Here is a 27,908-nt window from a genome sequence, read left to right as displayed (position 1 = left end):
TATCACTTAAGCTGAGTTCCCGGCAGAGATCTAGCGGGCTCTGCTCCTGTGCTTGCACGATCACCAGGACGTATCGATGAGTCCAATGTCGGGAAGGGGTTAATACTCTATATGATCATTGGATCAATCCAAGTATCTGTAAATATAACCCTAAGGGTATGTGCACACGATGCAGAAATGAAGCAGAAAATTTCTGCATCATTTCTGCATCTCCCTGGCAGAAAAAACGCATGCAGATTGTACATGCGTTTTTCCTGCAGAATACATGCGGATCCACATGCAGGTTGACATGCGTTTCCGCATGCAGATTGACAAGCGCTTTCCAGGCGATTTTAGCATCACCTGGAAAGTGCTTGACAACTAGGTCACACTATATAAATCCATGCAAACAGCATGGATTTATATAGTGTGACCCGAGAGAGTGTATATACTTACCTCCGATGGCCCGCGCTGTCCTGCTTTACAAAGTTCCCGGCTGCCGGCAACTTTGAATTGAAAGACCTGCCGACGTCAGCGTCACGTGACCCGTCACATGACTCAGACGTCACCGCAGGTCCTACAACTCACTGCAAGTGCCGGGAACCAAGCAGGAGCGGAGCGCGGGCCGACAGAAGGTAAGAATACATTTATTTTTTATTTTATTCTTGTTTTACAGCTTTTTTAATGGTACCTGGGTGTGGATGAGACTCTCCTCTCCTCCACACCCGGGTACCATCCGCACATTAGAACGCGCCAATAACGCAAGTACAAATGCAGTCTTGCGGAATTGGCGCGTTCTAATGCAAGTCAATGGCGGCGAAATCGCCGCGTTTCCGCAAAATTAATTGACATGCTGCGGATTTTTGACCGCGCTGCGGAAAAATCCACATCATGGGCACAGCACATGCGGATTTCAATTGGGGAACATTGCTTCCCTTCTACCATGCGTTTTTCATGCGTTTCCGCGGCGTTTACGCAACTGCAAAAACGCCGCGGAAACGCATGAAATACGCATCGTGTGAACTCAGCCTAAGAGATGATGGAAAAAACAACACATTTATAGCTTAGAAAAACATGGGCATGTTTTTGTTAGAATTTATTTTAGGTATTTCATAATTCATTTAAATTAATGCGATAATTACAAAGATGTACACTGCATTGTAACTCCCACACACCACCCCCCAAAAATAGATACAAATTAATATTATACACTATTTATAAATAAAACAATACATAAAATGATCCAGTGATTAAACAGGTTAATCCTTTTCAGAAAATGTTTTCCTAAAACAGGCAGTTTAGAATGCTGCATCTTGTCTGTGCACATACTCCAAGGGTGAGATGGTTTTTCTCCATGATTCAGCAGTATTATGTTCTTGTACATAGGAGCAGTATTATAGTAGTTATATACTTATACATAGGAGCAGTATTATAGTAGTTATATTCTTGTACAGAGGGGGCAATATTATAGTACCTATATTCTTGTACATAGGAGGCAGTATTATAGTAGTTATATTCTTGTACATAGGAGCAGTATTATAGTAGTTATATTCTTGTACATAGGGGGCAATATTATAGTACCTATATTCTTGTACATAGGGGCAGTATTATAGTAGTTATATTCTTGTACATAGGAGCAGTATTATAGTAGTTATATTCTTGTACATAGGGGCAGTATTATAGTAGTTATATTCTTGTACATAGGGGGCAGTATTATAGTAGTTATATTCTTGTACATAGGGGCAGTATTATAGTAGTTATATTCTTGTACATAGGAGCAGTATTATAGTAGTTATATTCTTGTACATAGGGGCAGTATTATAGTAGTTATATTCTTGTACATAGGGGCAGTATTATAATAGGTATATTCTTGTACATAGGGGCAGTTTTATAGTAGTTATATTCTTGTACATAGGAGCAGTATTATAGTAGTTATATTCTTGTACATAGGAGGCAGTATTATAGTAGTTATATTCTTTTACATTGGGCAGGGGCGGACATATTGTTGGTGCAGCCGGTGCAGCTGCACCATGGCCTGGAGGTGGAGGGGGGCCCGCCACCACCAGCAACTATTGAAGCTGGATGTGCGTCCTCGAACCCACATTCAGCTGAAATGTATTGTGGCGCAGGGGACCCTCCGGCTCCCTGCGCTGCAATACAAGCCGTCAGCCAATCAGAGGCTGGCAGCTGACGTCGATGTGCCTGTGACTGGAGGCGCATCGAACTGACGTCATGCGTCATGGCGGGATGCTGAAGTGAGCTGCTGGCACCTGCGCTAGCTGTAGAAGAGGACCCCGCAAATCGTGGGAGCGTTCGGGGAGGTGAATAGTATTATTTTTTTTTTATGTATTAGATAAGAGAACAGGGCCACTATGTAGCACAGTATACTAGGATGTGGCACATTATACCAGGAAATGGACCACGATGGGTCAAAGTATACCAGGATGGGGTGCATTATACCAGGAAATGGACCACAATGGGGCACATTATACCAGGATGGGGCATAGTATACCAGGAAATGGACCACGAAGGGGCACATTATACTAGGATGGGGCACAGTATACTAGGATGAGGCACAATATGCCAGCATGGGGAACAGTATACCAGGAAGGGGGACAGTATACCAGGAAATGAATCACGATGGGACACAGTATACCAGGAAATGGACCAGGATCAGGCACAATATAGCAGGATGGGGTACAGTATAGCAGGATGGGGCACAATATACCAGGATGGGGCACAGGAAATGGACCACAATGGGGCACAGTATACTAGGATGGGGAACAGTATACAAGGAAATGGACCAGGATGGGGCACATTATACTAGGATATGGACCAGGATGGGGCAAAGTATACCGGGAAATGGACCAGTATGGGACACATACCAGCATGATGCACGTAATACCAGAAAGCTGGTCATGATGGGGAACATTATACCAGGAAGGGGACCAGGATAGGTTACATTTTACGAGGATGCGGTTCATTATACCAGGAAGGGACCCAGGATGGGGGTCATTATCATAGGAAGGTGACCACGATGGGAAACATTATACCAGAAAGGAAACCAGGATGAGCACATTGTACAAGCAAGTGGACCTTATACCAGGAAGGGGAACAGGAAGGGGGACATTATGCCAGAAAGCGAATAAGGATGGGGGACATTATACCAAGAAGGAGGCCATGTTGGAATGAGCGAAGTATGGGGGACATTATTACAGGTAGGGGCCGCCTTTTTTACTTATCATCCTCTCAAGTTATGTAAAGGGCGGTCACTTATTACTTTGCGTTCTCTGTTATGTACAGTGCTGTCACATTATTACATAGTTTTATGTCTTATTATATATAGCACTGTCCCTTACAGCGTTTTCTCATTATTTTTGTTAGTCACAACACACTCTCTTTATTACATAGTCCTATTTTGTTAGATATAAAATGACTGCTGATGGGGCAGCATCTGACGAGGACACCAGTCGATCAGCTGCCTCCATCAGAAAAGAAGCTTTCCCATGCTCCATCAGCAGTCAGTTCAGTTTATATCTAACAAGAGAGGACAGTATGTAATAAAGAACAGGGCGCTATAAATAACAAAAATAATGAGAAACCGACGCTGTACGGTGCTGTACTTAACAAGAGAGGGCACTGTGTAATAAGGCGTGGCAATATACTTAGTAAGAGGAGACTGTGTGTGTATATATATATATATATATATATATATATATATATATATATTTTATATCTGTAGCTTGTTTGCCATAAAAGTAGGGGGCCCCAAACACATTTCTTGCACAGGGGCCCCAAGGTGTCAGTGTCCGCCCCTGACATAGGGGGCAGTATTATAGTAGTTATATTCTTGTAAATAGGGGATGGTATTAAAGTAGTTATATTTTTCTACTACTGCTTGAAAAAATCTGTACAAATAGCACCCTAAGTTCCAGAGGTACCTTCTCATCTAATCAAAGTTTTTAATTTTTTTTAAATCACATATTTGCATTGTAGACTCTTAAAATATTTGTTTTACTGAAAACACATTTTTTTGAAAGAAAAAAAGTTCTAATAGTAATAACAGTAAAAAAAATGTTCATAATAACTACAATTCAGTTTTAATGCTGCCTTCTAACATAGACATACTGCTTAAAAAGCCCCTGTCCCCAAGTAAAAAGTAGTCAGTTTTTGTTCTTATTTTATTCCGCTGATTTTCTTTTTAATCCAGCATTCGGTTCCAGAGATATGGGACTTCTTATTTAGGGCTAATTTTTATGGTCTTTACCAATTGGGTGTGGTTCACAGGATTATCTGGGGCGTGTCTTTAGGATGCTTTGCGTAATTACCCTGTGAGCACCACCTCTTTGGTATAGACCATAACAATTCGTCTAAATAAAAAGGTTAATATTTTTGGAATCATATGATGGATTTAAAAAAAAATAAAAATTAATACTCAGGGGAGCAGCGGGAATAAAATAAGAATAAAATCTGGCCACTTTTAACCTGGTAACTGGCCTTCTTTAAAATAGTTTTCTAGTTTTAGAAAAGCCCTTCCCTGGTTGCAGTTTGATTTAAAAACATATAAACTGTGCTTTACTCCCTGTCCTCAGGTCCAGCACTGCTTCCTCACCACTGCTCTCGGTGTCTTTTGTTTGTCGTTAGCGCTGTCATCACATTGACAGTCCTGCAGCCAATCAATGAGTTGAGTGCCTCTCTCTGAGTTGACAGCAATAGCCGCTCAGAGCCACTGACCTCACTGATTGGATGAGGTGCTGGGGACATGACATCAGCGCTGCAGACAATAACAGACATCGGTAGCAGTGGTAGAGCCTCCCCACTGGACATAGGAGGGTTTATTTTTCTTCTAACAATCTGCAAACCAGAGAACCCCTTTAATAATTATTTTTTATTTACTAAAAATATTTTAAACAAATTGTTTGATGTTATGACACAAAATCTTATTCTATAAATCCATAGATGGAGAAAGAAAATAACAAAATAAACCACAAAAAAATGGAAATTTTAGAATTACAAAAGTTGGAATATTTAAAGCTGAACATTATAAATACACATAAAAGCACAAAGGAACAATTCCAAATTCCAAAAATGTTAAGTGCTGAGTATAACTTCAGAATTAATATATTTACAAAGACGATGGGCTTCATATGGAAAAATTGGTGCAAATCAAAAATGAAGGGGTCACCTTCAACAACAATTTAAAGTGTTATTCCCAAGATCATAAATAAGTTTCTTAAAAATTTACATCATTTTTTCATAAAATGTGGCAATATAAGAATTTTAGAACTCTGAATAGTTTAGCCGTAATTACACCCTAGTGATGCCCCCCTTCAGGCTGTGTTTACCCTACTTTTGTAACTCCATTGGCTTTGGTTAACTCATGCACAGTGCTTACAGAGGCGATTATGTTTATGAAAGTCTAAAGTATATGGCTTTATAAGTCTATGTAATACAACATAAGTGCTTTATCTACATGTATTACATAAGAAATCTTTGTATATTTATTATCTAACTGCTGTGTTCAATTACAATGAACCTGTATGTATATATACACATAGAAGAGCAGAGGGAGGGACACTGCAGCACTGAGGAGAAGCAGGGTGCTACCAGGAAGTGTAGTTTTAGCAGAGAACAAGAGGTCTGCTCATTCAGCTTTATGGAGCTGGAAGCACAAAGGGGCAAAGGCAGATGAAAAATGACACAAAGGTACGAGTAAGAAACCTAGTGTAAGGCTTATTCTATATATAGTTATGTTGATGCTGTTCTTATGAAAAATAATTTGATTGTAGGAATAACCCCCCTTTAAATTACTTGTTTTTATGTTTTAAGGGAAAATCTGATTGGTTTCCATGCAGGCCTTATAAATTGTAAGAACAAAGAGCTGTTGACTACGGCAAAATCGCTTTCTTTATCAAACTTGTTCAACAAGAACGTTGAGCCATTGTGAAAAACCAATTGTCCACCAGTAGTACAACGCTCCGGAAATCTGTACCCACAAGTATTGCACTTGTCGTTTTTTTTCTTTTTCAATGTTCATCTCGCTTGCCACTCAAGAAAGTAGCAGAATTGCCTCCAGCTCACGATGTGGACCTAGGCTTGTACCGTAAAGAAGGTGTGTTTCCACTTATGTACATCAATATACAAAAAAAATAATAATCAGAAAATAGTTCAAAATCGATTAGTTGAGGACATAGGAGAACTGTCTTCACGTCTCACAGCTGAGCACCACTGAACGTTGCCACCGGCAAACACAAAAGGGAGCAGAATTGGTCCTGGGAGGTCTGTGACCAGTGAGGCCTGTAGATATGACGGAAGTCTCGGATTTCAGGCTTGTAGCATGGAGACACCTCGCACCTGGAGCACAAGGAAATTTACTTGTCATTAGTAACATGTTCCAAACCATTTTTGGTTAAACCATAGACCTCAAATATAATGTCCTCCTCATGAAACCTACACTTTGACCCAGAACTGGCAACAAACTGTGGCTTTTACAGATCTGCCCTAACCACTGTATGGGCAACCGTTCTCTTGGAGGGACAGCCCACAGCGTTTCGAGCAAGAGCAACGTCTGCCAGAAATAACAGAAAATCACTGAGGACTTCTAAAGCCGGACCTGCAGCAATCGGCTTCAGGGCTCATTCAGACAACCAAAATGTGGCCTCATAATAGCTTCTATATTAAAGGGGTTATCCTATACTGGCATTTAAACGTGGTTGTCAAAGAGTGGACAACCCCCTTAAGGCCAAAATAGCTGGCTCAGACGCTTTTCCCATGACCCAGAATTTCCAGCATCAAAGGCACATATGATATTGTAAGTTCAAGTAATGAGACCCTCTGTCAAGTTGAAAATTGTGCCAAAATACAACCACATTACAGTCATCTGTATCAGCCATAAAAAAGAATTGTTATAGTGAGGAAACCACTTTAAATTATTCTTATATATACTGTACTTTCCAAGAGAGATACAGTATATACCGTACATGTCTTTTATTTTAATAGGGGCTTACTGTGCTTTCACGTAAAAATTCCAAATACTGTCGGTCTGCTAATCTAATGCTGAACGCATGGCTGATGATGACCTATTGTACACACAATGACTCACTTTATAACTCGCTGAAGAATTTTGCGTTCATCTTGGTCCAAGCACAAGGGAAAAGTCCCACTGTTCTGTGCTATAATCTGAGCTTTGTCCACTTTTATTTGTGAAATGCTTATCTGTTGAAAAAAATAGTGAATTAGTTTAGGTAGGTCAAGTATTAAATAAGGACTATACTCATATACATAGGGGCAGAATTAAATGACTTTTATTCTTGTATTTATGCAGCAGTATTATAGTAGTTATGTTCTTGTACATGGAGCAGTATTATATAAGGACTATACTCATATGCATAGGGGCAGAATTAAATGACTTTTATTCTTGTATTTATGCAGCAGTATTATAGTAGTTATGTTCTTGTACATGGAGCAGTATTATAGTAGTTATATTCTTGTACATAGGGGCAGTATTATAGTAGTTATATTCTTGTACATAGGAGGCAGTATTATAGTAGTTATATTCTTGTACATGGAGCAGTATTATAGTAGTTATATTCTTGTACATAGGGGCAGTATTATAGTAGTGATATTCTTGTACATAGGGGCAGTATTATAGTAGTTATATTCTTGTACATAAGGACAGTATTATAGTAGTTATATTCTTGTACACAGGGGGGCAGTATTATAATAATTATATTCTTGTACATAGGGGACAGTATTATAGTAGTTATATTCTTGTACATAAGGACAGTATTATAGTAGTTATATTCTTGTACACAGGGGGGCAGTATTATAATAGTTATATTCTTGTACATAGGGGCAGTATTATAGTAGTGATATTCTTGTACATAGGGGCAGTATTATAGTAGTTATATTCTTGTACATAAGGACAGTATTATAGTAGTTATATTCTTGTACACAGGGGGGCAGTATTATAATAGTTATATTCTTGTACATAGGGGGCACTATTATAGTAGTTATATTCTTGTACATGGAGCAGTATTATAGTAGTTATATTCTTGTACATAGGGGCAGTATTATAGTAGTTATATTCTTGTACATAGGAGCAATATTATAGTAGTTATATTCTTGTACATAGGAGCAGTATTATAGTAGTTATATTCTTGTACATAGGGGGCAGTATTACAGTAGTCATATTCTTGTACATAGGGGCAGTATTATTATGGCAGTTATATTCTTGTACATAGGGGCAGTAGTATAGTAGCTATATTCTTGTACATAGGAACAGTATTATAATAGTTATATTCTTGTACATAGGGGGCAGTATTACAGTAGTCATATTCTTCTACATAAGGGCAGTATTATAGTAGTTATATTCTTGTACATAGGGAGCAATATTATTATAGTAGTTATATTCTTGTACATAGGGGCAGTATTATTATGGGAGTTATATTCTTGTACATAGGGGCAGTATTATAGTAGTTATATTCTTGTACATAGGGGGCAGTATTACAGTAGTCATATTCTTGTACATAGGGGCAGTATTATTGTAGTTATATTCTTGTACATAGGAGCAGTATTATAGTAGTTATATTCTTATACATAGGGGCAGTATTATTATGGCAGATATATTCTTGTACATAGGGGCAGTAGTATAGCAGCTATATTCTTGTACATAGGGAGCAGTATTATAGTAGTTATATTCTTGTACATAGGGAGCAGTATTATAGTAATAATATTCTTGTACATAGGGGCAGTATTATAATAGTTAAATTCTTGTACATAGGAGCAGTATTATATTAGTTATATCCTTGTATATACGAGCAGTATTATTATAGCAGTTATATTCTTGTGCATAGGGGGCAGTATTATAGTTGTCTCCCATTCTCCCAGTGTATAAAATATGCCTCATGGATTTTGTGAAAACCATATTTAATTTTATATAATTAAATGAGCATATAAACTACCTGGAATTGGTATGTGTTTATTAACTATGCTTATTAAGCTAATGCTAATTACCTGATTAACACATTTCTTTGTTTTGGAGTTCTGTCTTTTCACCACTTCCCGTACAGTGAGATTTAGACATTCCAATTTGGAATCTTTAAAAAATGTTAGCAAAAAAAATAGACACATTGTTATTTCTACACCAGGATGCGTTAATTTCTATAATGTCTCTCAATAATTTTCCACATACAGTCCTGTCCCCATAATTTATTCCACAACCCATAAAGTAGTTTTTTGCGATACTCTGTGCTGCATGAGATTTTGTTTCTTCCTTCAACACAGTGACCTTCCACTTGCCCTCCTTACATTGTAACACTATACACTAAAATCACCACCTGAATTGACAGGTCGCTGCCTTCCATAAAATTTTAGACATTCAGTGCATTAAGAAGTAAAAATTAGAGGGCAAGTCTTTCTGAGCACCAGAAAAATAATATATATATATATATATATATATATATATATATATATTTTGTATTAATTGTAACATCTTAAGGCCCTCACCAAGTTCTTCGAATGTCTTGCACGCTTTTCTAAGGCTTACAGATGTACACAACTTTTCTCCATCACTCCATCGGCTTCGGCCACTTACGCTGGACTAAAAAATAATGGGGACATTGCTGTGATCTAATTGTCATTTCCATTTTAGTAGAACTTGTATATGGATTGTATACCTACTTTGCTGTAAACAATTTGTAGTGTAAAGGGAATTGCTTCTCGATCTCCATCAATCCCAAGTCTCTTGCAGCCAGGTCCTAAAAGAAAGCACTAAATCACTACGTGGCCAACTTTTGATTATGGTTTTATAAGGCTAAGTGCCCACGATGCTGAAATGCTGCAGATTTTTTCTGCATCTCCCTGGCAGGAAAAACGCATGCGGATTGTACATGCGGATTGTACATGCGTTTTTCCTGCCAGGGACATGCGGATGTGAAGCGTTCTTCACATGCATTTCTGCATGCGGGTTATCAAGCGTTTTTCCAAGCGATTTTAGCATCACTTGGAAAAGTGCTTGACAACTTGGTCACACTATATAAATCCATGCAAAAAACCCCCAAAAACATTATACTCATCTTCCGATGTCCCACGGTCTCCTGTACGATGCGTCCTGGCTCCCCGGCGGCTTGTGGTGGCGTAAAAGGACCTTCCATGACGTCATTTAGTCATGAGACAGGTCACGCGACCTCCGACGTCAGCGGACGCGTGACCTGTCACATGACTAAATGACATCATGGAAGGTCTTTTCACACCATCGCGAGCCGCCGGGGAGCCAGGACGCATCGTACAGGAGACCGGGGGACATCAGAATGTGAGTATAATGTTTATTTTTTATTTTAAATTCTTTTTTTTTACAGGTACTATGGTACCCCGGTCTGGAGGAGAGTCTACTCTTCTCCAGACCCGGGTACCATCCGCACATTGAATCGCTCAATATCCGCATGTGTACATGTAGTCATGCGGATATTAAGCGATTCAATGCAAGTCAATGGTAGCAATTACGCTGCGTGTTTGCAAAATTAATGGACATGCTGCGGATTTTTCCGCAATGATAATCTGCAGCGGAAATTTCCGCAGCATGTGCACAGCACATGTGGATTATCATTGGGGACCATGGGGCACATATTACCAAGCGTTTTTTAAGCGTTTTCGCTGCGGAAATTCCGTGGCAAAAACGCTTGAAAAACGCATAGTGGGCACACAGCCTCACACTCATTGGCACAAATCCAAAAGAGTCCAGATTATGGGCCCTGATTCATCATTGATTTTGCACCTTTTTCTGGAGCAAAAATTGTTGTAAGGGAAGAAACAGACAGCGGTATAACTTGGACGAAGATCGCAACGCAATGGTTGGTCTGGTCTTCAGCTCTCTCAACTCGAGCGTGACATCATGAATGTCTATGCTGCTCTAACACTCGGGTCGGGAAAGCCGACGGACAGTCCGATCAGCGCTCTGCGATCCTCGTTCAAGTTATACAACCGACAAAGTCTTTGCTAAGGCCACAGCCCCACTATCAGTATTCGGTCAGTATTTTTTCTCAGGAGTGGGAGCCAAAACCAGGAGTGGGTGATAAATGCAGAATTGGTGACATGTTTCTATTATACCTTTTCTCTGATTGTTCCTCACCTGGTTTTGTCTCTCACTCCAGAGAAAAAATACTGACTGAACACTGACCAAATACTGATAGTGGGGCCAGGGCCTTATAGTGACTTTTATGTTTGCTTTTCTGTTATTAATTGATTTGCGTTTTTTTTTTTTTAATGAACTTTACTTGGTTTCATCTATGTTTTTTGGGCAATGTGAGTGTGTTTTTTTTTCTCATTCATATGTTACACCTATTTCATCTGTTGCGATTTTTTGAAAAATATTTGCACAATTGTACTCCAGTACTCACTTCAGTGAAAAATCAGTCTAATTTTTATTTGAAGACCATATTTCCTAGAGGAGCATGCATGGCTTTTAAGTCTCTTCACTCTCACATGCCAGGCTTGGCTTATCACTCCCCACAAGGAGAAACGTTACCACTTAGACCCGAGTCCAGAGCCTCTCACCTAGCCAAATCAGATCTCATACTTTGCACTAATGAGGGGGCAACAAACTGAGATGCTGGTTTGGCTTTTATCCTAAATCATATTGGAAGGTTCGTTAAAAAGTTGATATTGACTTTTAGGATCGCTGCTTCCAATAGGTGTCACTAGAGTTCTAGTCCTCTTCCTCTCTGAAGAGACAGTTTGCATATTTAATTTCCCAGAGGCACATGCATGGCTTATAAGTCTCCTCACTCTGAAATGCCAGGCTTCGCTTGTCATTCTCCACAAGGAGAAATGTTACCCCTTAGACCCTTTATTTGAAGATGCATCATCTTAAAGGGTCATGCAACTTTTTGCTCTAAGAAGTTGCAACAAAAGGAAAAGACAAGAAAAAAAAAGAGTATTTTTGTTAAATTTGGCGCAAAAATCAGCAAAAAATAACACAAGACAAGAAAAGAAAAGTCACTTAAAAAACGCAAATGATGATTCTGGGCCTATATATTTTTCATATAGACTTTCATCATTTGCATAACCCTTTTCTAAGCATTCCTTACCTGAAGCTTTGATAGCTCTTAATGCTGCAGAATGCCCCATTTCCAGAGACTGGATGAAAACCTCTGTCTGTTTTCTGCCTCCATGAAATGTTATCTAAAAGTAAAAGAAAATGGGACATACCGTGTATCATTTTTATCCATTTATGAAATTTGACACGTCCTGCATTGTTACACTGAACTTTACTATACGTTTGTAAATTCTTAGACAAGATGGACCTCAGTGTTGGGCTTTTGTGTGTTGCTAGTGGATTTTTTTCATAACAGCACTCCATATGGTTTGGCAAGGTACTGCAAGTGAAAGTTTAAGATTGCTCTCTTTGTTTGGCATTGTTTCAGGCATTCAGAATTTTTTTTTTAAAGCAGAAGATGCTTAAGGAATCTTTTTCTAGAGTTTTGAAAACCCAAAGCTTTTTTAGTTTAGCATTTTCTGGTTGTTTCTTGAGCTTTTTTTTTTTTTACTTTTTGCTTTTTTTATTTAGCATTTTCTTTATTTGCCGATTTTTTTTTTTTAACAGCTATCTTCCAGTTTGTTTGTTTTTATTCCATGAAACAATGAAGAAAACGCTGAAAAAATATTTTAAAGAAGCTCAAAAGCCTATACATTTTAACAGCAAGTCGTTTTTACATAGAAATTATTATAGCATTTTCTGTGCCAAAATTTCCGGAAAAAGGCTTCCGGAACAAGAGGACGTTTTTTTTCCTTCAGTAGTGAATGAATACAAGGTTGTTATTATTTTTTTTCTTTTGGTTACTGAGATATGATACATTGATGTAGATGTTGAGAGTAAATTATGACAATGCAGAGGAGTTATTGGTGCATTATAGAACATTTTATAGACAGTTGTTTGATGGAAATTGTGGTTACCTCGGCTTGGTACAACTGGAGAAGTAGTGAGCGGTTGGCAAAACGGCAATAATACAGCACCATGTCGGCAAGGATGGGCATCTTTTGGGTCTCTACTAAGCCATTTTCAGGTGTAGAGGACTGCAGGAGAATGGAAGAGAAACATCTTTTATCACTTTTATTGCATTTAATTGCGTGATCGAAACACCGCTAAAGTCTCCTCAGTTTCCACATTGTTCATGGTCCCAACACTTTTCAATAAAAATTAAATTTAGCCAAGAAATAATCATACCCCACGGTCAGTGCTGGTTTACACGCGAGGATTTGACGTGTACGTAGGAGTCCAAGTCATATGGCAAGTTGTAATATCGCCGTCTAAGTACTCTAGTAAACCATTGTTATTAATTACCTGAGAGAGGACAGATGTGGGAAGATCCATCAGACCCAAGATGTTCCTTTTGTACCATGGATCCAACATCCCGATGTAGTGAGAGATGTCGTTAGTGCTTTCCTCGGTTCCTGTCATGTCCTGGTGGAGGACATTATGGCATTTAGGTCATGATTAAATTACTTTTAAAAGGTTTCTTGTCAAGTGACTTTGTAGTCATCAAAATGACCTATTGCTTAAATCAGGTTTTCATGGTAAATGTTTTTTTTTGCAGTTTTCCATATCACTATCTATACTGAAGAAAAAAAATCTACAAATTTAACACTTGGGCACTTGGCCTTATACTAGACTCACACTTCCTTTCTATACAGTAGACAACACAGGATCCACCATTCACAATAGGTGATGTCACAGCTCACCTCTTCCTATACAATGACTGATAACACCTCTATATACAGTAGACAACACAGGATCCATCATTCACAATAGGTGATGTCACAGCTCACCTCTTCCTATACAATGACTGATAACTCTATATACAGCAGACAACACAGGATCCACCATTCACAATAGGTGATGTCATATCTCACCTCCTACTTCTGTGCAATGACAGATTACACCTCTATCTATCTATCTATCTATCTATCTATCTATCTATCTATCTATATATATATATATATACAGATATATACACAGTACAGACCAAAAGTTTGGACACACCTTCTCATTTTAAGATTTTTCCCTATTTTCATGACAATGAAAATTGTACATTCACACTGAAGGCATCACAACTATGAATTAACACATGTGAAATTATATACTTAACAAAAAAGTGTGAAACTACTGAAAATATGTGTCTTATATTCTAGGTTCTTTAAAGTAGCCACCTTTTGCTTTGATGACTGTTTTGCACACTCTTGGCATTCTCTTGATGAGTTTCAAGAGGTAGTCACCGGAAATGGTTTTCACTTCACAGGTGTGCCCTGTCAGGTTTAATATGTGGGATTTCTTGCCTTATAAATGGGGTTGGGACCATCAGTTGTGTTGTGCAGAAGTCTGGTGGATATACAGCTGATAGTCCTACTGAATAGACTGTTAGAATTTGTATTATGGAAAGAAAAAAGCAGCTAAGTAAAGAAAAACGAGTGGCCATCATTACTTTAACAAATGAAGGTCAGTCAGTGCGAAAAATTGGGAAAACTTTGAAAGTGTCCCCAAGTGCAGTTGCAAAAACCATCAAGCGCTACAAAGAAACTGGCTCACATGAGGACCGCCTCTGGAAAGGAAGACCAAGAGTCACCTCTGCTTCTGAGGATAAGTTTATCCGAGTCACCAGCCTCAGAAATCGCAGGTTAATAGCAGCTCAGATTAGAGACCAGGTCAATGCAACACAGAGTTCTAGCAGCAGACACATCTCTTCAACAACTGTTAAGAGGAGACTTTGTGCAGCAGGCCTTCATGGTAAAATAGCTGCTAGGAAACCACTGCTAAGGACAGGCAACAAGCAGAAGAGACTTGTTTGGGCTAAAGAACACAAGGAATGGACAATAGACCCGTGGAAATCTGTGCTTTGGTCTGATGAGTCCAAATTTGAGATCTTTGGTTCCAACCACTGTGTCTTTGTGCGACGCAGAAAAGGTGAACGGATGGACTCTACATGCCTGGTTCCTACCGTGAAGCATGGAGGAGGAGGTGTGATGGTGTGGGGGTGCTTTGCTGGTGACACTGTTTGGGATTAATTCAAAATTGAAGGCATACTGAACCAGCATTGCTACCACAGCATCTTGCAGCGGCATGCTATTCCATCCGGTTTGCGTTTAGTTGCACCATCATTTATTTTTCAACAGGACAATGACCCCAAACACACCTCCAGGCTGTGTAAGGGCTATTTGACCAAGAGGGAGAGTGATGGGGTGCTATTCCAGATGACCTGGCCTCCACAGTCACCAGACCTGAACCCAATCGAGATGGTTTGGGGTGAGCTGGACCGCAGAGTGAAGGCAAAAGTGCCAACAAGTGCTAAGCATCTCTGGGAACTCCTTCAAGATTGTTGGAAGACCATTTCCGGTGACTACCTCTTGAAGCTCATCAGGAGAATGCCAAGAGTGTGCAAAGCAATCATCAAAGCAAAAGGTGGCTACTTTGAAGAACCTAGAATATAAGACATATTTTCAGTTGTTTCACACTTTTTTGTTAAGTATATAATTTCACATGTGTTAATTCATAGTTTTGATGCCTTCAGTGTGAATGTACAATTTTCATAGTCATGAAAATACAGAAAAATCTTTAAATGAGAAGGTGTGTCCAAACTTTTGGTCTGTACTGTACATAGATAACACAGGATCAACCATTCACAATAGATGATATCAAAGCTCACCTCCTCCTCCTGTACAATGACTGTTAACACCTCTATATACAGCAGACAACACAGGATCCACCATTCACAATAGGTGATGTCACATCTCACCTCCTACTCCTGTACAATGACAGATTACACCTCTCTCTCTCTCTCTCTCTCTCTCTCTCTCTCTCTATATATATATATAGATATAGATAACACAGGATCAACCATTCACAATAGATGATATCACAGCTCACCTCCTCCTCCTGTACAATGACTGATAACACCTCTATATACAGTAGATAACCTATTGTGAATAGTGGATCCTTTGTTATCTACTGTATATAGAGGTGTTATGAGTTATCATACTGGAGGTGAGCTGTGACATAACCTATTGTGAATAGTGGATCCTGTGTTATGTCACAGCTCACCTCCAGTATGATAACTCATAACACCTCTATATACAGTAGATAACACAGAATCCACCATTCACAATAGGTGATGTCACAGCTCACTTACTCCACCTCCTTTGACAATTACCTTTGCCGTAATTAGTGCATGCTCTTAAAGGGAGCCTGACAGCGGATGCATGCTGCCTGATCCACGGGGAGCCTGTAGCAGACACTAGCTGAATGATTGCAGTCATGTAGATTTCACTCTGAAACGTTGCAGTGTGTCAGAGAAAAACATACTTTAAAAGCCGCCAGTGACTAATTCCTGGTGGCTTCTCCTTGCTCGCTGCCAGTGATTGATGCATGAGGTGAGAGACCTGTCACTCAAGGGGAGCAGGTCAGAAGAAGCTGCCGAGGACACACCTTTCTGACTAGTCTCCTGTGCGGCTCGGTCCGTCCAGCCCGGTAGCCGTTAAATTATGTTTTTCTCTGAAATGCTGCAGCATTCCAAAGTCATGAATACTTGGCTGAAATCATGCAGCCAGTGTCTGATACATGCTGCCCGTGGATCATCGGATAGTATGTATCAGCAGTCAGGTACCCTTTAAATACTTCAATACAATGCAAAAGGGTCTGAATCAGCCTATAACTACTAATGTCCGTGTATCCAACAGGAAGCAGAAATCTTATATTAGGCCTAATGGCCAGTGTGAAAATTGTAATTTTTTAACTATAGTGATATGAAAAATAAAATAATGGACAATTTAAAAAATTATTTTCTTTCTTTAAACAAGCACTTGCAATCATTTTTGTATTAGCTAATCCTGTGTAACTGTGTGTGTAATATAGTGTAAGTGTCCTAATATTCTTACTGATGGCGGCTTCCCCTGTTTTGAGCGCAGCTCTGTCCCTCTTCTTAGTCACGTGAATCATCGGCTCACACTAGGTTCTACGCTCGAGCTGGAAGTTGCTTTTACAGAGCAAGTCTACGTAAGAACGTGGTTCCACCGGCTTACATTGTAATAGTGACTGCTGGCTCACACGCAGAGCACATTGTAATCCTTCGAGTCAGAAGAGGAGCGGAGCTGCGCTGAAAACTGGGGAAGACGGCGATCAGTAAACATATTAGCACACTTACGCTACATTACACACACATTTACACTGGCTTAGCTTGTAAAAAAAAATGATTGAAGTGCTTCTTTAAATACATTTCATTTTCTGACTACACGTTACTCTTAAAACCCCTAACATTCACATCAGGAGCTGCATTCACAATTCTGCTATTTTCCAGAGTTTCTGTAATTTATCACACAATGCACTGTTAAAGATGAACTGCTGGGTATACATTACCTCTGGGATAGTCTTTACTGATGGACTTGGAGATTTTAAGGGGGAGTCTGGGTTTGTCAGTGTTACAGTTGGGGAAAGACTATTTCTTCTTACGGGCACATAGTACAGCTGCAGCTTAAAGAACCGAGTAAGCATTGGGCAGTTACTTTCTTTCAACCTGAAGGATGAAGACGTAGACAATGAATGGAGGAGACATTAGTTGGTTAATATCAAGGTCTCACGAGATTTGATTATATTCTACCATTACATAATTTAGGTAAAAGGAAGCCGATATCAGTACTCACCTTAGGTTGCTGTATGCTCTAGCTAACTTTCCAGAAATTCGATCAGAACCGAACACTACAACCCTCAACGTGGAAGCTTTGGAGTCCTCATTAGTGCTTAGGAAAGGTCTCCTTTTTAAAGCCAGTTTTTGGTTCTGCTGAATTTCCCAGATATGGGCGCCAAGAGCATGTTGGGGAAGCGACTGAGATCTTTTTGACCTCACTGGCACTCGTCTCGCCTGGGGCGTACATAAGCTACCGGCTCGTCTTAACGGTATATTCTGCAGGTGGGACATAGATCCTGTCATAGAATGGGTGGGAGAATTGCTTAAATCAGTCTTTGACTTGCCCTTAGATAGATGGCTCTTTGGTCTAAAAAGCTTACAGATCTTCTGAGTGAATTTTTGATTGACCTTTTCTTCTCGGTAATCCATCCTTTCTGGTGTTTCCTGAGAACTGTCATCACTGTCTTCAATATATCCACTATCTATACAGCTGGAAAGGTTGGAGACGAATTGCATGGAGTCTTTGGAGATGGTGGCCACGTTGGCTTCCTCTTGTACATCACTTGGCGTGCTCCAGTACACGTAACGTCTGGAGGTGTTAGAGAATACAGAATCTCTCTGGTTAGTATCATTAGGAATTTCTTCTTCTACCTCTTCCAGTTCTTCCTCTTCAACATCTTCGTCATCCTCCTCGTTGACTTCATTTTCTGGAGAAAGACTGGTTGCTCTAGTGTCTTCTTCAGATAAAAGTATATTATTCAGGATGTCTGTCAAAGAGGAAAGGAGCAATTAATACCTGTTAACGTTGCAGAACAGAAAAAAAGGCATAAATGGCTTTTTCAACGAAACGTCTGCAGACTTTTTGCGTTTGAGTGATTTTAGGGTGGGCTAGGATAGGGCTAGTGGGGGAAGCTGTTTATGGGAAATTAGATCAGTTACTGATGTACAATGCGGCATATGTATCAATAATGTATAATTGTTAGACATACAGTGTTTTTGCAGCTATTTTATGCAACTTATATGCTGCTTTTTGCAGTACCAGCAAATGTTTCTGTAGCATTTTTTCACCCATAGAAAGCAATGACAAAGTGAAGAAACACTGCGTTTTTGATTTTTGAGAAATAAAACTAACTGGAATAAGCATGTACTGTAGACAAAGTACACATGTAATCCGCGCAAAATAAAACCTGCAAAAAACGCCGCAAAACGTGTTTTCAGCGCAATGTTTGTACTTCGAAGAGATCAGGTTTTGGCTGCAGAAAATACGTCACAGGAAAATGCTGCATGTGAATGTAGTTTTGGAGAAGACCGTCTTAAAATGTGCCAGATTTACACAGTAGATCATGTTGCCTGATCTATTCATCATTTTTTTTTCTGTGGTTAGAAGTTGTCGTAATTACACGTATTCTTTGATTGGATTACTCAAAGTGGATCAGTTACTAGATTTCACAATACAAACTGCATACATGATTAACTAGATCTCTTAGACCGCATGAGATTGGTGTACTTACTTAAATATCCACAGCAGAATAGCTGTATTTACTTCAAATTAAAACCAGCGTTTTAGGATTCTAGTCAAAGTTGGTAATTTTAATGTAAGAGAGAGAAATGTTCACAAAAAGGTTGTACAGCCGTGGATTTTCAAAGTATACCAGCCTCGTCATGTCTAGTTATGTACAGTAGTGTTCCAAATAATAGCAATGTGTTCAAAAACATGAGTTAAGCACAAAATCTTTATACTAGTTTTTATTTCCATGCATTGGGAACATTGCACACTTTTCTAATTCAAAACATGAAGAGAAATGTATATAATTTTTAACTACTTTACAGAAAATAACAAAAGATGAACATTGGGCTGTTCTAAAAAAACACCAGTGTCTGCATTTGTCTTTACAAACTCACAATATGTACTCTTTATTTGAGGATTTAGCATTCCTGTGAATCACTAACCTAATATTTAGTTGTACACCCACAGTTTTTTAGAACTGCTTCACATCTATGCTGCATAGAGTCAACCAACTTCTGGCACCTGTCAACTGTTATTCCAGCCCAGGATGCTTTGACTACAACCCACACTTTTTGGAATTTGTTGGCTTTGCCTCAGAAACGGTATTTTTGATGTCACCCCACAAGTGCTCTATCGGATTAAGGTCTGAGGATTGGGCTGGCCACTCAATAATCTCAATTTTGTTGGACTGGAATCAAGATTTTGCTAGTTTACTGGTGTGTTTAGGGTCGTTGTCTTGTTGGAACATCCACTTCAAGGGCATATCCTCTTCAGCGTCAGGCAAGATGCTCTCTTCAAGTATTTTAATATATGCAAATGGGTCCATGATCCCTGGTATGCGGTAAATAGGTCCAGCACTACAGTAAGTGAAATATGCCCATATCATGATGCTTGCACCACCATGCTTCACTGTCTTCAGAGTGTACTGTGGCTTGAATGCAGAATTTGGGGGTCGTCTGCCGAACCGTCTGCAGCCATTGGACCCAAAAAGAACAATTTTACTTTCATCAGTCCACAAAATGTTTCTCCATTTCTCTTTAGGCCAGTTGATGTGTTCTTTGGCAAATTGTATCCGCTTCAGTACATGTCTTTTTTTTTAACAGTGGGACTTTGAGGGGACTTCTTGCTAAGAGATTAACTCCACACAAGAGTCTTTTAACTGACACAGTACTCACAGGTAACTTGAGACTGTCTTTGATCATCCTGGAGCTTATCATTGGCTGAGCCTTTGCCATTCTGGCTATTCTTCCATCCATTTGAATGGTAGTCTTCCATTTTCATCCACGTCTCTCTGGTTTTGCTTTCCATTTTAAACCATTGGAGATCATTTTAGCTGAACAGCCTATCATTGTCTGCACTTCTTTATAAGTTTTACCCTCTCCAATCAACTTTTTAATCAAAGTATGCTGTTCTTCTGAACAATGTCTCGAATGACCCATATTTCTGAGGCTTTCAAGGAGAAATGCATGTACAACATGTGCTGGCTTCACCCTTAAATAAGGACCACCTGAATCACACCTGTTTCTTCACAGAATGATTGACCTCACTAACTGAACTCCACACTGCAATTATTTTGAACACACCCCCTTTCAATTAATTATTCAAATACACAGACTGAAAAACCTGCAGATCATGAATGCGGAGTCTGTTGGTTTTCTTAGAATCTACTGCACCAACTGGTAAATTGTTTGACATGTGGTAATATAATTTATACCAAAAACAGTGATTAATCTGGTTAGTCATATTGGATTGCTATTACTTTGAACAATACTATATGCAGATTAGTTGGTGAAATCCGGCTATAGTTGTGAGAAACTTAATTGCAGATTACATACATATCTATCTACTCACCAAAGTTGTCTTGATCCCAGGTGTATGTGTAACACTTGGGAATTGGAAGACAGATGGGCTGGAACTGGTCTAATGAGACATCTAGTTGGATAGAGGGACGAAAATACTTGTCATTTTTTTAAGTAACATAAGCACAACATTGGCTACATGACACTGATGGCTATGGCATCCTATGCCATCTACCTCGATATGACCGATACTACCAGTGATTGACTGCAGCGGTCAGGTACTGTAGACAAGCTGTAACTTGTTAACTGCACCCTTGTCAACAAATACCGGCATGGAGCAACAGAGAGATGTTATTGCATCAGCATGGGCAAAACTAGGTAAGTACTGCTTGATTTGTTGTTTTCATGGCACAAGCAGCCATGTCCTGGTGTATAATGTAACTGGACAACCTATTTGGGGGCATCTGTGGCGCACTGGAAGATTGTCAAACTGGGCTTTTTAAAGAAAACTCTGGGGTCTAAGCGGTAACGTTTCTCCTTGTGGAGAGTAACATGTCAAGCCTGGCATGCCAATGAGAGGAGACTTATATAGGCCATGCATGCTCCTCTGGGAAATTAAATATGCAAATTGTCTCTTGTTTTGCCAAGTTTTTAACACTAAGGTTCAGATACAGCTTTAAAGAAGGCAACCACTTATAAAAATAATATAACTATAATAAATAATAATGCAATTTTATTTATAATAGTTAATTTAATAGATAAAATCCACAATTAAAGAAATAGTATGATATTATGATATTCTGTACACTTTTGTATATGTAAGGCTGTGTGCCCACTATGCGTTTTTTTAGCGTTTCCGCAGCGGCAATTCCGCCGCAGAAACGCTTAAAAAACGCTTGGTAGAAGGCCTGCAATGTTACCCAATGATAATCCGCATGTGCTGTGCACATGCTGCGGAAATTTCCGCTGCGGATTATCATTGCAGAAAAATCCGCAGCACTACCAATTATTTTGCGGAATCGCAGCATTTTTGCCACCATTGACTTGCATTAAATCGCTTAATATCCGCATGACTACATGTGCACATGCGGATATTAAGCGATTCAATGTGCGGATGGTACTCCTCCTCCAGACTCGGGTACCATAGTACCTGTAAAAAAAAGATTTTAAAATAAAAAATATACATTATACTCACCATCTGATGGCCCTCGGTCTCCTGTACGATGCGTCCTGGCTCCCCGGCAGCTCCCGATGGTCTAAAAGGACCTTCCATGACGTCATTTAGTCATGTGACAGGTCACGCGACCGCTGACGTCGGAGGTCGCGTGACCTGTCACATGACTAAATGACGTAATGGAAGGTCCTTTTAGACCACCGCGAGCCGCCCAACACACCGGACGCACCAGACAATTAGACCGGGGGCCATCAGAAGGTGAGTATAATATTTATTTTTTACCATTCTTTTTAAATATAACTTGGTCACACTTTATAAATCCATGCCGGTTGCATGGATTTATATAGTGTGACCAAGTTGTCAAGCACTTTTCCAAGTGATGCTAAAATCGCTTGGAAAAGCGCTTGACAACCTGCATGCGAAATCGCATGTGAAAAACGCGGGACATACGCTTGTCCCTGGCAGGAAAAACGCATGTACAATCCGCATGTAAAATCCGCATGCGTTTTTTCTGCCAGGGAGATGCAGAAACGCTCAGGAAAAATCCGGAGCATTTCTGCATCGTGGGCACATAGCCTTAACACACAAAAGTTAAGTACATATACTCATGTCATCAGCAAGGAGCTTTTAAACATCATCCGTCTGGAATATCAGAGAAGCAACCACCAAGACAGAGATCCTCTGGAATTATCACAACACTGCATGGGCTTCCTACTTATGCAGGTATTACACACAACTACAGATCAGTGCAGGTACAACTTTGGCTTCTGTCTTAAGGCCCCGTCACACTTAGCGACGCTACAGCGATCCCGACAACGATACGACCTGTCAGGGATCGTTGCTGTGTCGCTATGTGGTCGCTGGTGAGCTGTCAAACAGGCAGGCTCACCAACGATCAGGGGAGCAGCGACATCGCGGAAAGAATCTTTCACCAAAACCGTGACTCAGCAGCGATCTCGCTAGCGATCTCGCTATGTGAGACGGGGACTTTAGTAATATTTCTCTGGCCTTATATATAGTGAATCTACACTGGTAAGTCTAGTTCAACTTTCCCCTACAGTGGCCAGCCTTTGGGAAGAGATGAATCAGAGATACAGGCTCTCATCAGACAATGGGGCAATAAACCTATACCATTCAAAAGCTCTCAGGAATCACATAAGTCAACTGCAGACAATAGGTTAAACAAATCTCCATGTTTTACAATAACAAACAATAAACATAGCAGTATTTGAGAGTTGACCTTTCAGACAATGTGAGTAAACAGTTCAACATTTTGTTACTATGAATATTGTTTGTGTGTAAACATCAGGTAAGACGAGGACAGCATGATCCATATCTATCTGTGAATGTGTAACCAGTGAAGATAATTTGTAATGCATTCTGTATATTTCAATATGGACTCAAAATATCCATTTTTATGTTCACACCACTACATATCTTCAGAGAAGAAGAGGACTTGATCTCTAGCTGCTTCCAATAGGTGGCTCTAGAGTTCTAGTCCTCTTCCTCTCTGAAGAGGCCGTTTGTATAAAGAAACCTCTAAAATCCCACCTGTTTGGTCCCCTAGAAAACCAACTTGTTTCCCAATCTCCTGCAGTTTGTTTTTTATCCACTCTCTATTCTTCGCCAGGTCGCCGTCATTGAATGCTTCTTCTACAGTATCCGTCAAATCGGAAAAGATGGTTTTAAGTTCCTCTTCTGTCTTAGACTGAAAAAGAAAATTAAATAAGGACATAACCTATGCTATAATCACACGCATACAGTAGTTAGTGGAACAAATCAAAGTCCCTGTCCTACATCAGATCCAGTGAGGCTGGACCTGGTCCATCAGATCATGCAGTGCTCCTGGGTCACACAGAACCTGTATTATTTGATAAGGGAACAAGGTACAACAGTGTTCCCACACTCCTTGTGCAAGAGGGTCAAGATTAACAAATTGGGGCTTGGCACAGTACCCCCACAAAGATGGCACAGTAACGCTGGGGGACTCTCTTCTTGGGCAGACCAACTTAAATTTCCTCTGGATGAGGTGCAAGTGGTAATAGTTCCAGACAATGGCACTTACTATTAATATTCGATGCATCAGTAAAAATCCACCCATTTAGTGGACACCTACCTTAAGTTTATCCTTTATGATGGTGATTTGTGAGGATGGCCCCAGGTTGGCTTGGTACAGATGCTGGATGAGGGAAATGTAAGTGTTTTCAACAGTTTGCTCTGTGCTTCTCAGACGGTCAGTGACTGTCAAAAACTCTTTAGGAAGCTCCAAAGGATTCACCAACAGCACCGTCCTAGAAGAAAGTGAAATCTTAAGGCATTAATTGTGTCCTGATCAGCAACCAAACTGTACATTGAAGTTTCCGTCCTGCTCTGTGCACTTTTGACATAAGCGGCCAAGTGGTAGAATGGACAAGTCCCCTTATGTAATTAATAAAAATGTGCTATATCAAAGGGGATTGAGCATGGTTAGTGTTTATAGTGGCTCAGGTAACTCCTTACATGCTGCTGTCAATAATGACAACTGCATGTAAAGTGTAAGTGGGAGATCGCTCCCTCTGTCATTACATTGGCTCCCCGCAGTGTGATCGTGGGGAGTTTATATAGCAACCAGAGGAGAAACAATGGCCTCCAGTCTGACATAAATCAAAGTTTAATAGGTTCTTTCACAATCTATTTAGTTATGTTCACACAGTGTTTTTTTGGAATGGGACTGCTCCAAAAACGCCTGAAAGATGTCTCAAAACAATGCGTAAAATAATCTTCCCATTCATTTCTATTGTGAGAACATTTAGTTTTTCATATATTAAGCATTCAGTGTGTTTTCTTCCCCTTCAGGTTTTGAAAAATACCTGGTGGGGAAAAAAGAAGGTGAAAGGGCATTGAGTGGTAACGGTGTGACAAATTCCTGATGAAGGTGTTCCATTAACTTCACACCACCGCTCTCAAAGGCTGTCATGGTGCAGAACAAGATGGCAAAGGAGGCTGGAATGGAGGTATATCCTCTTCAGTGATGAGTCCCACTTTTGTATTGGACACAATGATAGAAGGAGATTGGTCTGGAGACTAAGTGGGCATCAGCATGAAGAGGCCTTCACAGTGGGAACATCACTTCGTTCCTACTCCTATAGGTAGGCGGATCCCTCTAGTCTTCATTCAAGCTGCCCTAACAGCTCGGCGTTACATTGATTTGGATGTATTTCTAGATGTAAAAAATACTCATAAATTAAGACTGACAATGATATCTACGTTTTCTCGTTAATAGCATTGGGGTTATCATTCATTAAATTTTCTTCCCTTGGAAAACTTCTCACTTCACTTACACAATGCTGGGCATGGAGGATTTTCTTAAGAGACCTTGTTCTGCCCTGACCAGACGCTGATAGGTGATTCCTGCCAAAATATATTACGTCATTGACCAGTAACTAGTAAAAAAAACAAACCAAAAATAGTTATGAAAATATTATAGTAATACCTGGAGCTTTTTGCTCCTCACTGATAAAGCTTAGGATCTCCTGGTAAATGTCGCAGTATGGAGCCGGCCAAGTAAGGAAGACATGAAATGTCTCAAAGGCTTTAGATAGAAGGGTGCACTCTTCAGGAATCCAAGGGGCCTGCAATGTAGATAGACAGATGGACGTAACACTGTTACCTCTCTGACAATATTGGTCAATATTAATGATTAAAGGGGTAGTCCACTACTTTAGATTACCCCCCAATGTATCTCCCCGGGGCCTCTAAGCCTCTTTGTAAATACCTTGTGTTGCAGATAATGCCTGTGAGTGGCGCTATCACTGGCTGCTCACAGGCATCACGTGACCCCCGGCTGCAGCCGGCTCTGACATTCGCTGATGTCACGACGAGTGCTGGCAGCAGCCGGGGGTCTTTTTCTTCCTGGTTCCAGGTGGATGCCAGGCTGTGGGAGGGGTTACCCCCCCCCCGCATCACACCCAGCGTCCACCGCGCGCTCTGCCTCTCCCCATTCATTGGGAAAGCGCGCGGTGGATGCTGGGTGTGACACTCGGGGTAACCCCACCCACAGCCCAGCAGCCACCGCGGGGACCCCAGCGCTGAGTCACGCCTCGCTTCTCGTGACGTCAGTGCGGGGTCACATGATGCCTGTGAGCAGCCAGTGATAGCGCCGCTCACAGGCATTATCAGCAACACCAGGTATTTACAAAAAGGCTTAGGGGCGCCAGGGGGATATATTGGGGCATTAACTTAAAGTAGTGCGCAACTTCTTTAAATAAAGTCTGTTCTGCTTCATTCAGTGGTAACTTGCTAAATTATAAGACATCTCTCACACCATTGAAAGACGTTTTTACTTTTTCTGTTCACACTTTTTTTTTTATTAGTATTAGGCTATGTTCACACATCATGGTTGTTTCAGCGTTTTTTTTCTGCAGCAAAACCTGATCTTTTGCCAGGAGGCTGTTCAGGATTATTCTCGCTTTTTTGCTTATTTTTTGGTGTGTTTTTGCTGCATTTTTCAGCATTTTTTTAAACTGTCCTTTTGTCTCTTATATGCATGTACATAAAGTTCAGTAAAAAAAAAATCTCATTCTGGTTTTGGCACAAAAAACGCTGATAAAACGCTGAAAAACCTGCCACCTGCTTTTTTGGTGCGTTTTTTTTTCCGACACCCATTACTTCCAATGGGTGAAAAAATGCTGAAGAAACGCTGAAAGAAGTGACATGCTCTATTTTGCAAAAAAACACACAAAGCACAAAATCCTGAACAAAAAAAATAGCATGATGTGTGCATGAGATTTCTGGAATTCCATAGACTTTGTTGGTACTGTAAAACGCAGCTGAAAATTTGCATAAAAAACGCATCAAAAACACTGAAAAAAACATGATGTGTGAACATAGCCTTATACTTTTTCTTTTGCTATATTCTGTATTTGTGTTTTGAGTCATCTTTGTGCAACAATGGATTTACTTTCGTCTCATGACCAGTAGGTGGCACCATATGTACATCTGTTCTATGGGTTCGGACTGTCGCCCATCATATACTAATAAATTTGCTTACCAAGATAACTGCAAAATGAAACATCAATGCCAGAGGCGTGAGAAGCTCGTACTCGCATTTTTCCTGGGCCTGTTAAAGAAAATAAATTATATAGTTCAGAAAGTTGCATGGATATTTGGGATATGAATGCCTCCCAATGCCTTAAATTTATTAAATGTATATGAAATATTCACCCCCATTGAAAAACAAACAAAAATAAAAACATCCCATCAGCTTTCTACATTTCTATTTCTCCAAAGATATGTACATTCTATAAAATTGAGATCCCAATCGATTTCTAAAACATAGGGGCTTTGGAACTCTGTAGAATATGGGGTTATCCACCTTTGGCGACAATTATTTTTGGCTAGAAATGATTTTTGGAACAGAGTTTCATTAAAAAATGTTGTAGTCTTTATTTTCTATAGCCTCCATGTTGCACTGTCTATTGCTGGCTGCAGAAAATGGTTAAAAGGGTATTTCTATCTCCAAGATCCTATCCCAATATGCAGTAGGTGTAATAATAATAATAATATTAGCAAATACCTCCAATTAGAAATGTATAATTCTTCTGATTAGCTATGTCGCTTACCCCATGTGCATTGTAGTAGCTTAGGTATCTATGGTTATGACCACTAGCAACTAACTAACTGTTGCTATATGAGTGATTGTAATCATGGATACTAAGCTACTGCAATGCCCTGCACATGGGGTAGAGGACATAGCTAATCAGAAGAACTATACTACATTTCTAATTGGAGGTATTTGCTAA

The 27,908-nt window shown here is 39.9% G+C and overlaps 1 protein-coding gene across 2 annotated transcripts in view; it reads right to left on the bottom strand.

The window, feature by feature from the left end:
• Nucleotides 1-1,073: 1,073 nt before the first annotated feature.
• Nucleotides 1,074-27,908, bottom strand: part of PIK3R5 (phosphoinositide-3-kinase regulatory subunit 5) — a 140,892-nt gene continuing 114,057 nt past the window's right edge. For both annotated transcript variants that reach the window (XM_073682461.1, XM_073682462.1), the window contains exons 4-19: nucleotides 27,158-27,226; nucleotides 25,601-25,739; nucleotides 25,449-25,518; nucleotides 24,245-24,419; nucleotides 23,680-23,836; nucleotides 21,007-21,087; nucleotides 17,665-18,415; nucleotides 17,381-17,537; nucleotides 13,319-13,438; nucleotides 12,931-13,050; nucleotides 12,066-12,159; nucleotides 9,661-9,737; nucleotides 9,487-9,580; nucleotides 8,995-9,077; nucleotides 7,082-7,194; nucleotides 1,074-6,333 (exon numbers count right to left, since the gene is read on the bottom strand). In XM_073682461.1, the coding sequence (XP_073538562.1) occupies nucleotides 6,192-6,333; nucleotides 7,082-7,194; nucleotides 8,995-9,077; nucleotides 9,487-9,580; nucleotides 9,661-9,737; nucleotides 12,066-12,159; nucleotides 12,931-13,050; nucleotides 13,319-13,438; nucleotides 17,381-17,537; nucleotides 17,665-18,415; nucleotides 21,007-21,087; nucleotides 23,680-23,836; nucleotides 24,245-24,419; nucleotides 25,449-25,518; nucleotides 25,601-25,739; nucleotides 27,158-27,226 (2,442 nt within the window). In that variant the 3' untranslated portion in view covers nucleotides 1,074-6,191. The remainder of the gene's footprint in view (nucleotides 6,334-7,081; nucleotides 7,195-8,994; nucleotides 9,078-9,486; nucleotides 9,581-9,660; nucleotides 9,738-12,065; nucleotides 12,160-12,930; nucleotides 13,051-13,318; nucleotides 13,439-17,380; nucleotides 17,538-17,664; nucleotides 18,416-21,006; nucleotides 21,088-23,679; nucleotides 23,837-24,244; nucleotides 24,420-25,448; nucleotides 25,519-25,600; nucleotides 25,740-27,157; nucleotides 27,227-27,908) is intronic.

This window comes from Phyllobates terribilis, unplaced genomic scaffold (assembly GCF_046119375.1).
Source record: "Phyllobates terribilis strain yellow unplaced genomic scaffold, ASM4611937v1 Scaffold_5__5_contigs__length_657084704, whole genome shotgun sequence".
In the NCBI taxonomy this organism is placed as follows: domain Eukaryota; kingdom Metazoa; phylum Chordata; class Amphibia; order Anura; family Dendrobatidae; genus Phyllobates; species Phyllobates terribilis.
The sequence above is the reverse complement of the archived record's forward strand: the minus strand, read 5'-3'. Positions and strand labels throughout refer to the sequence as shown.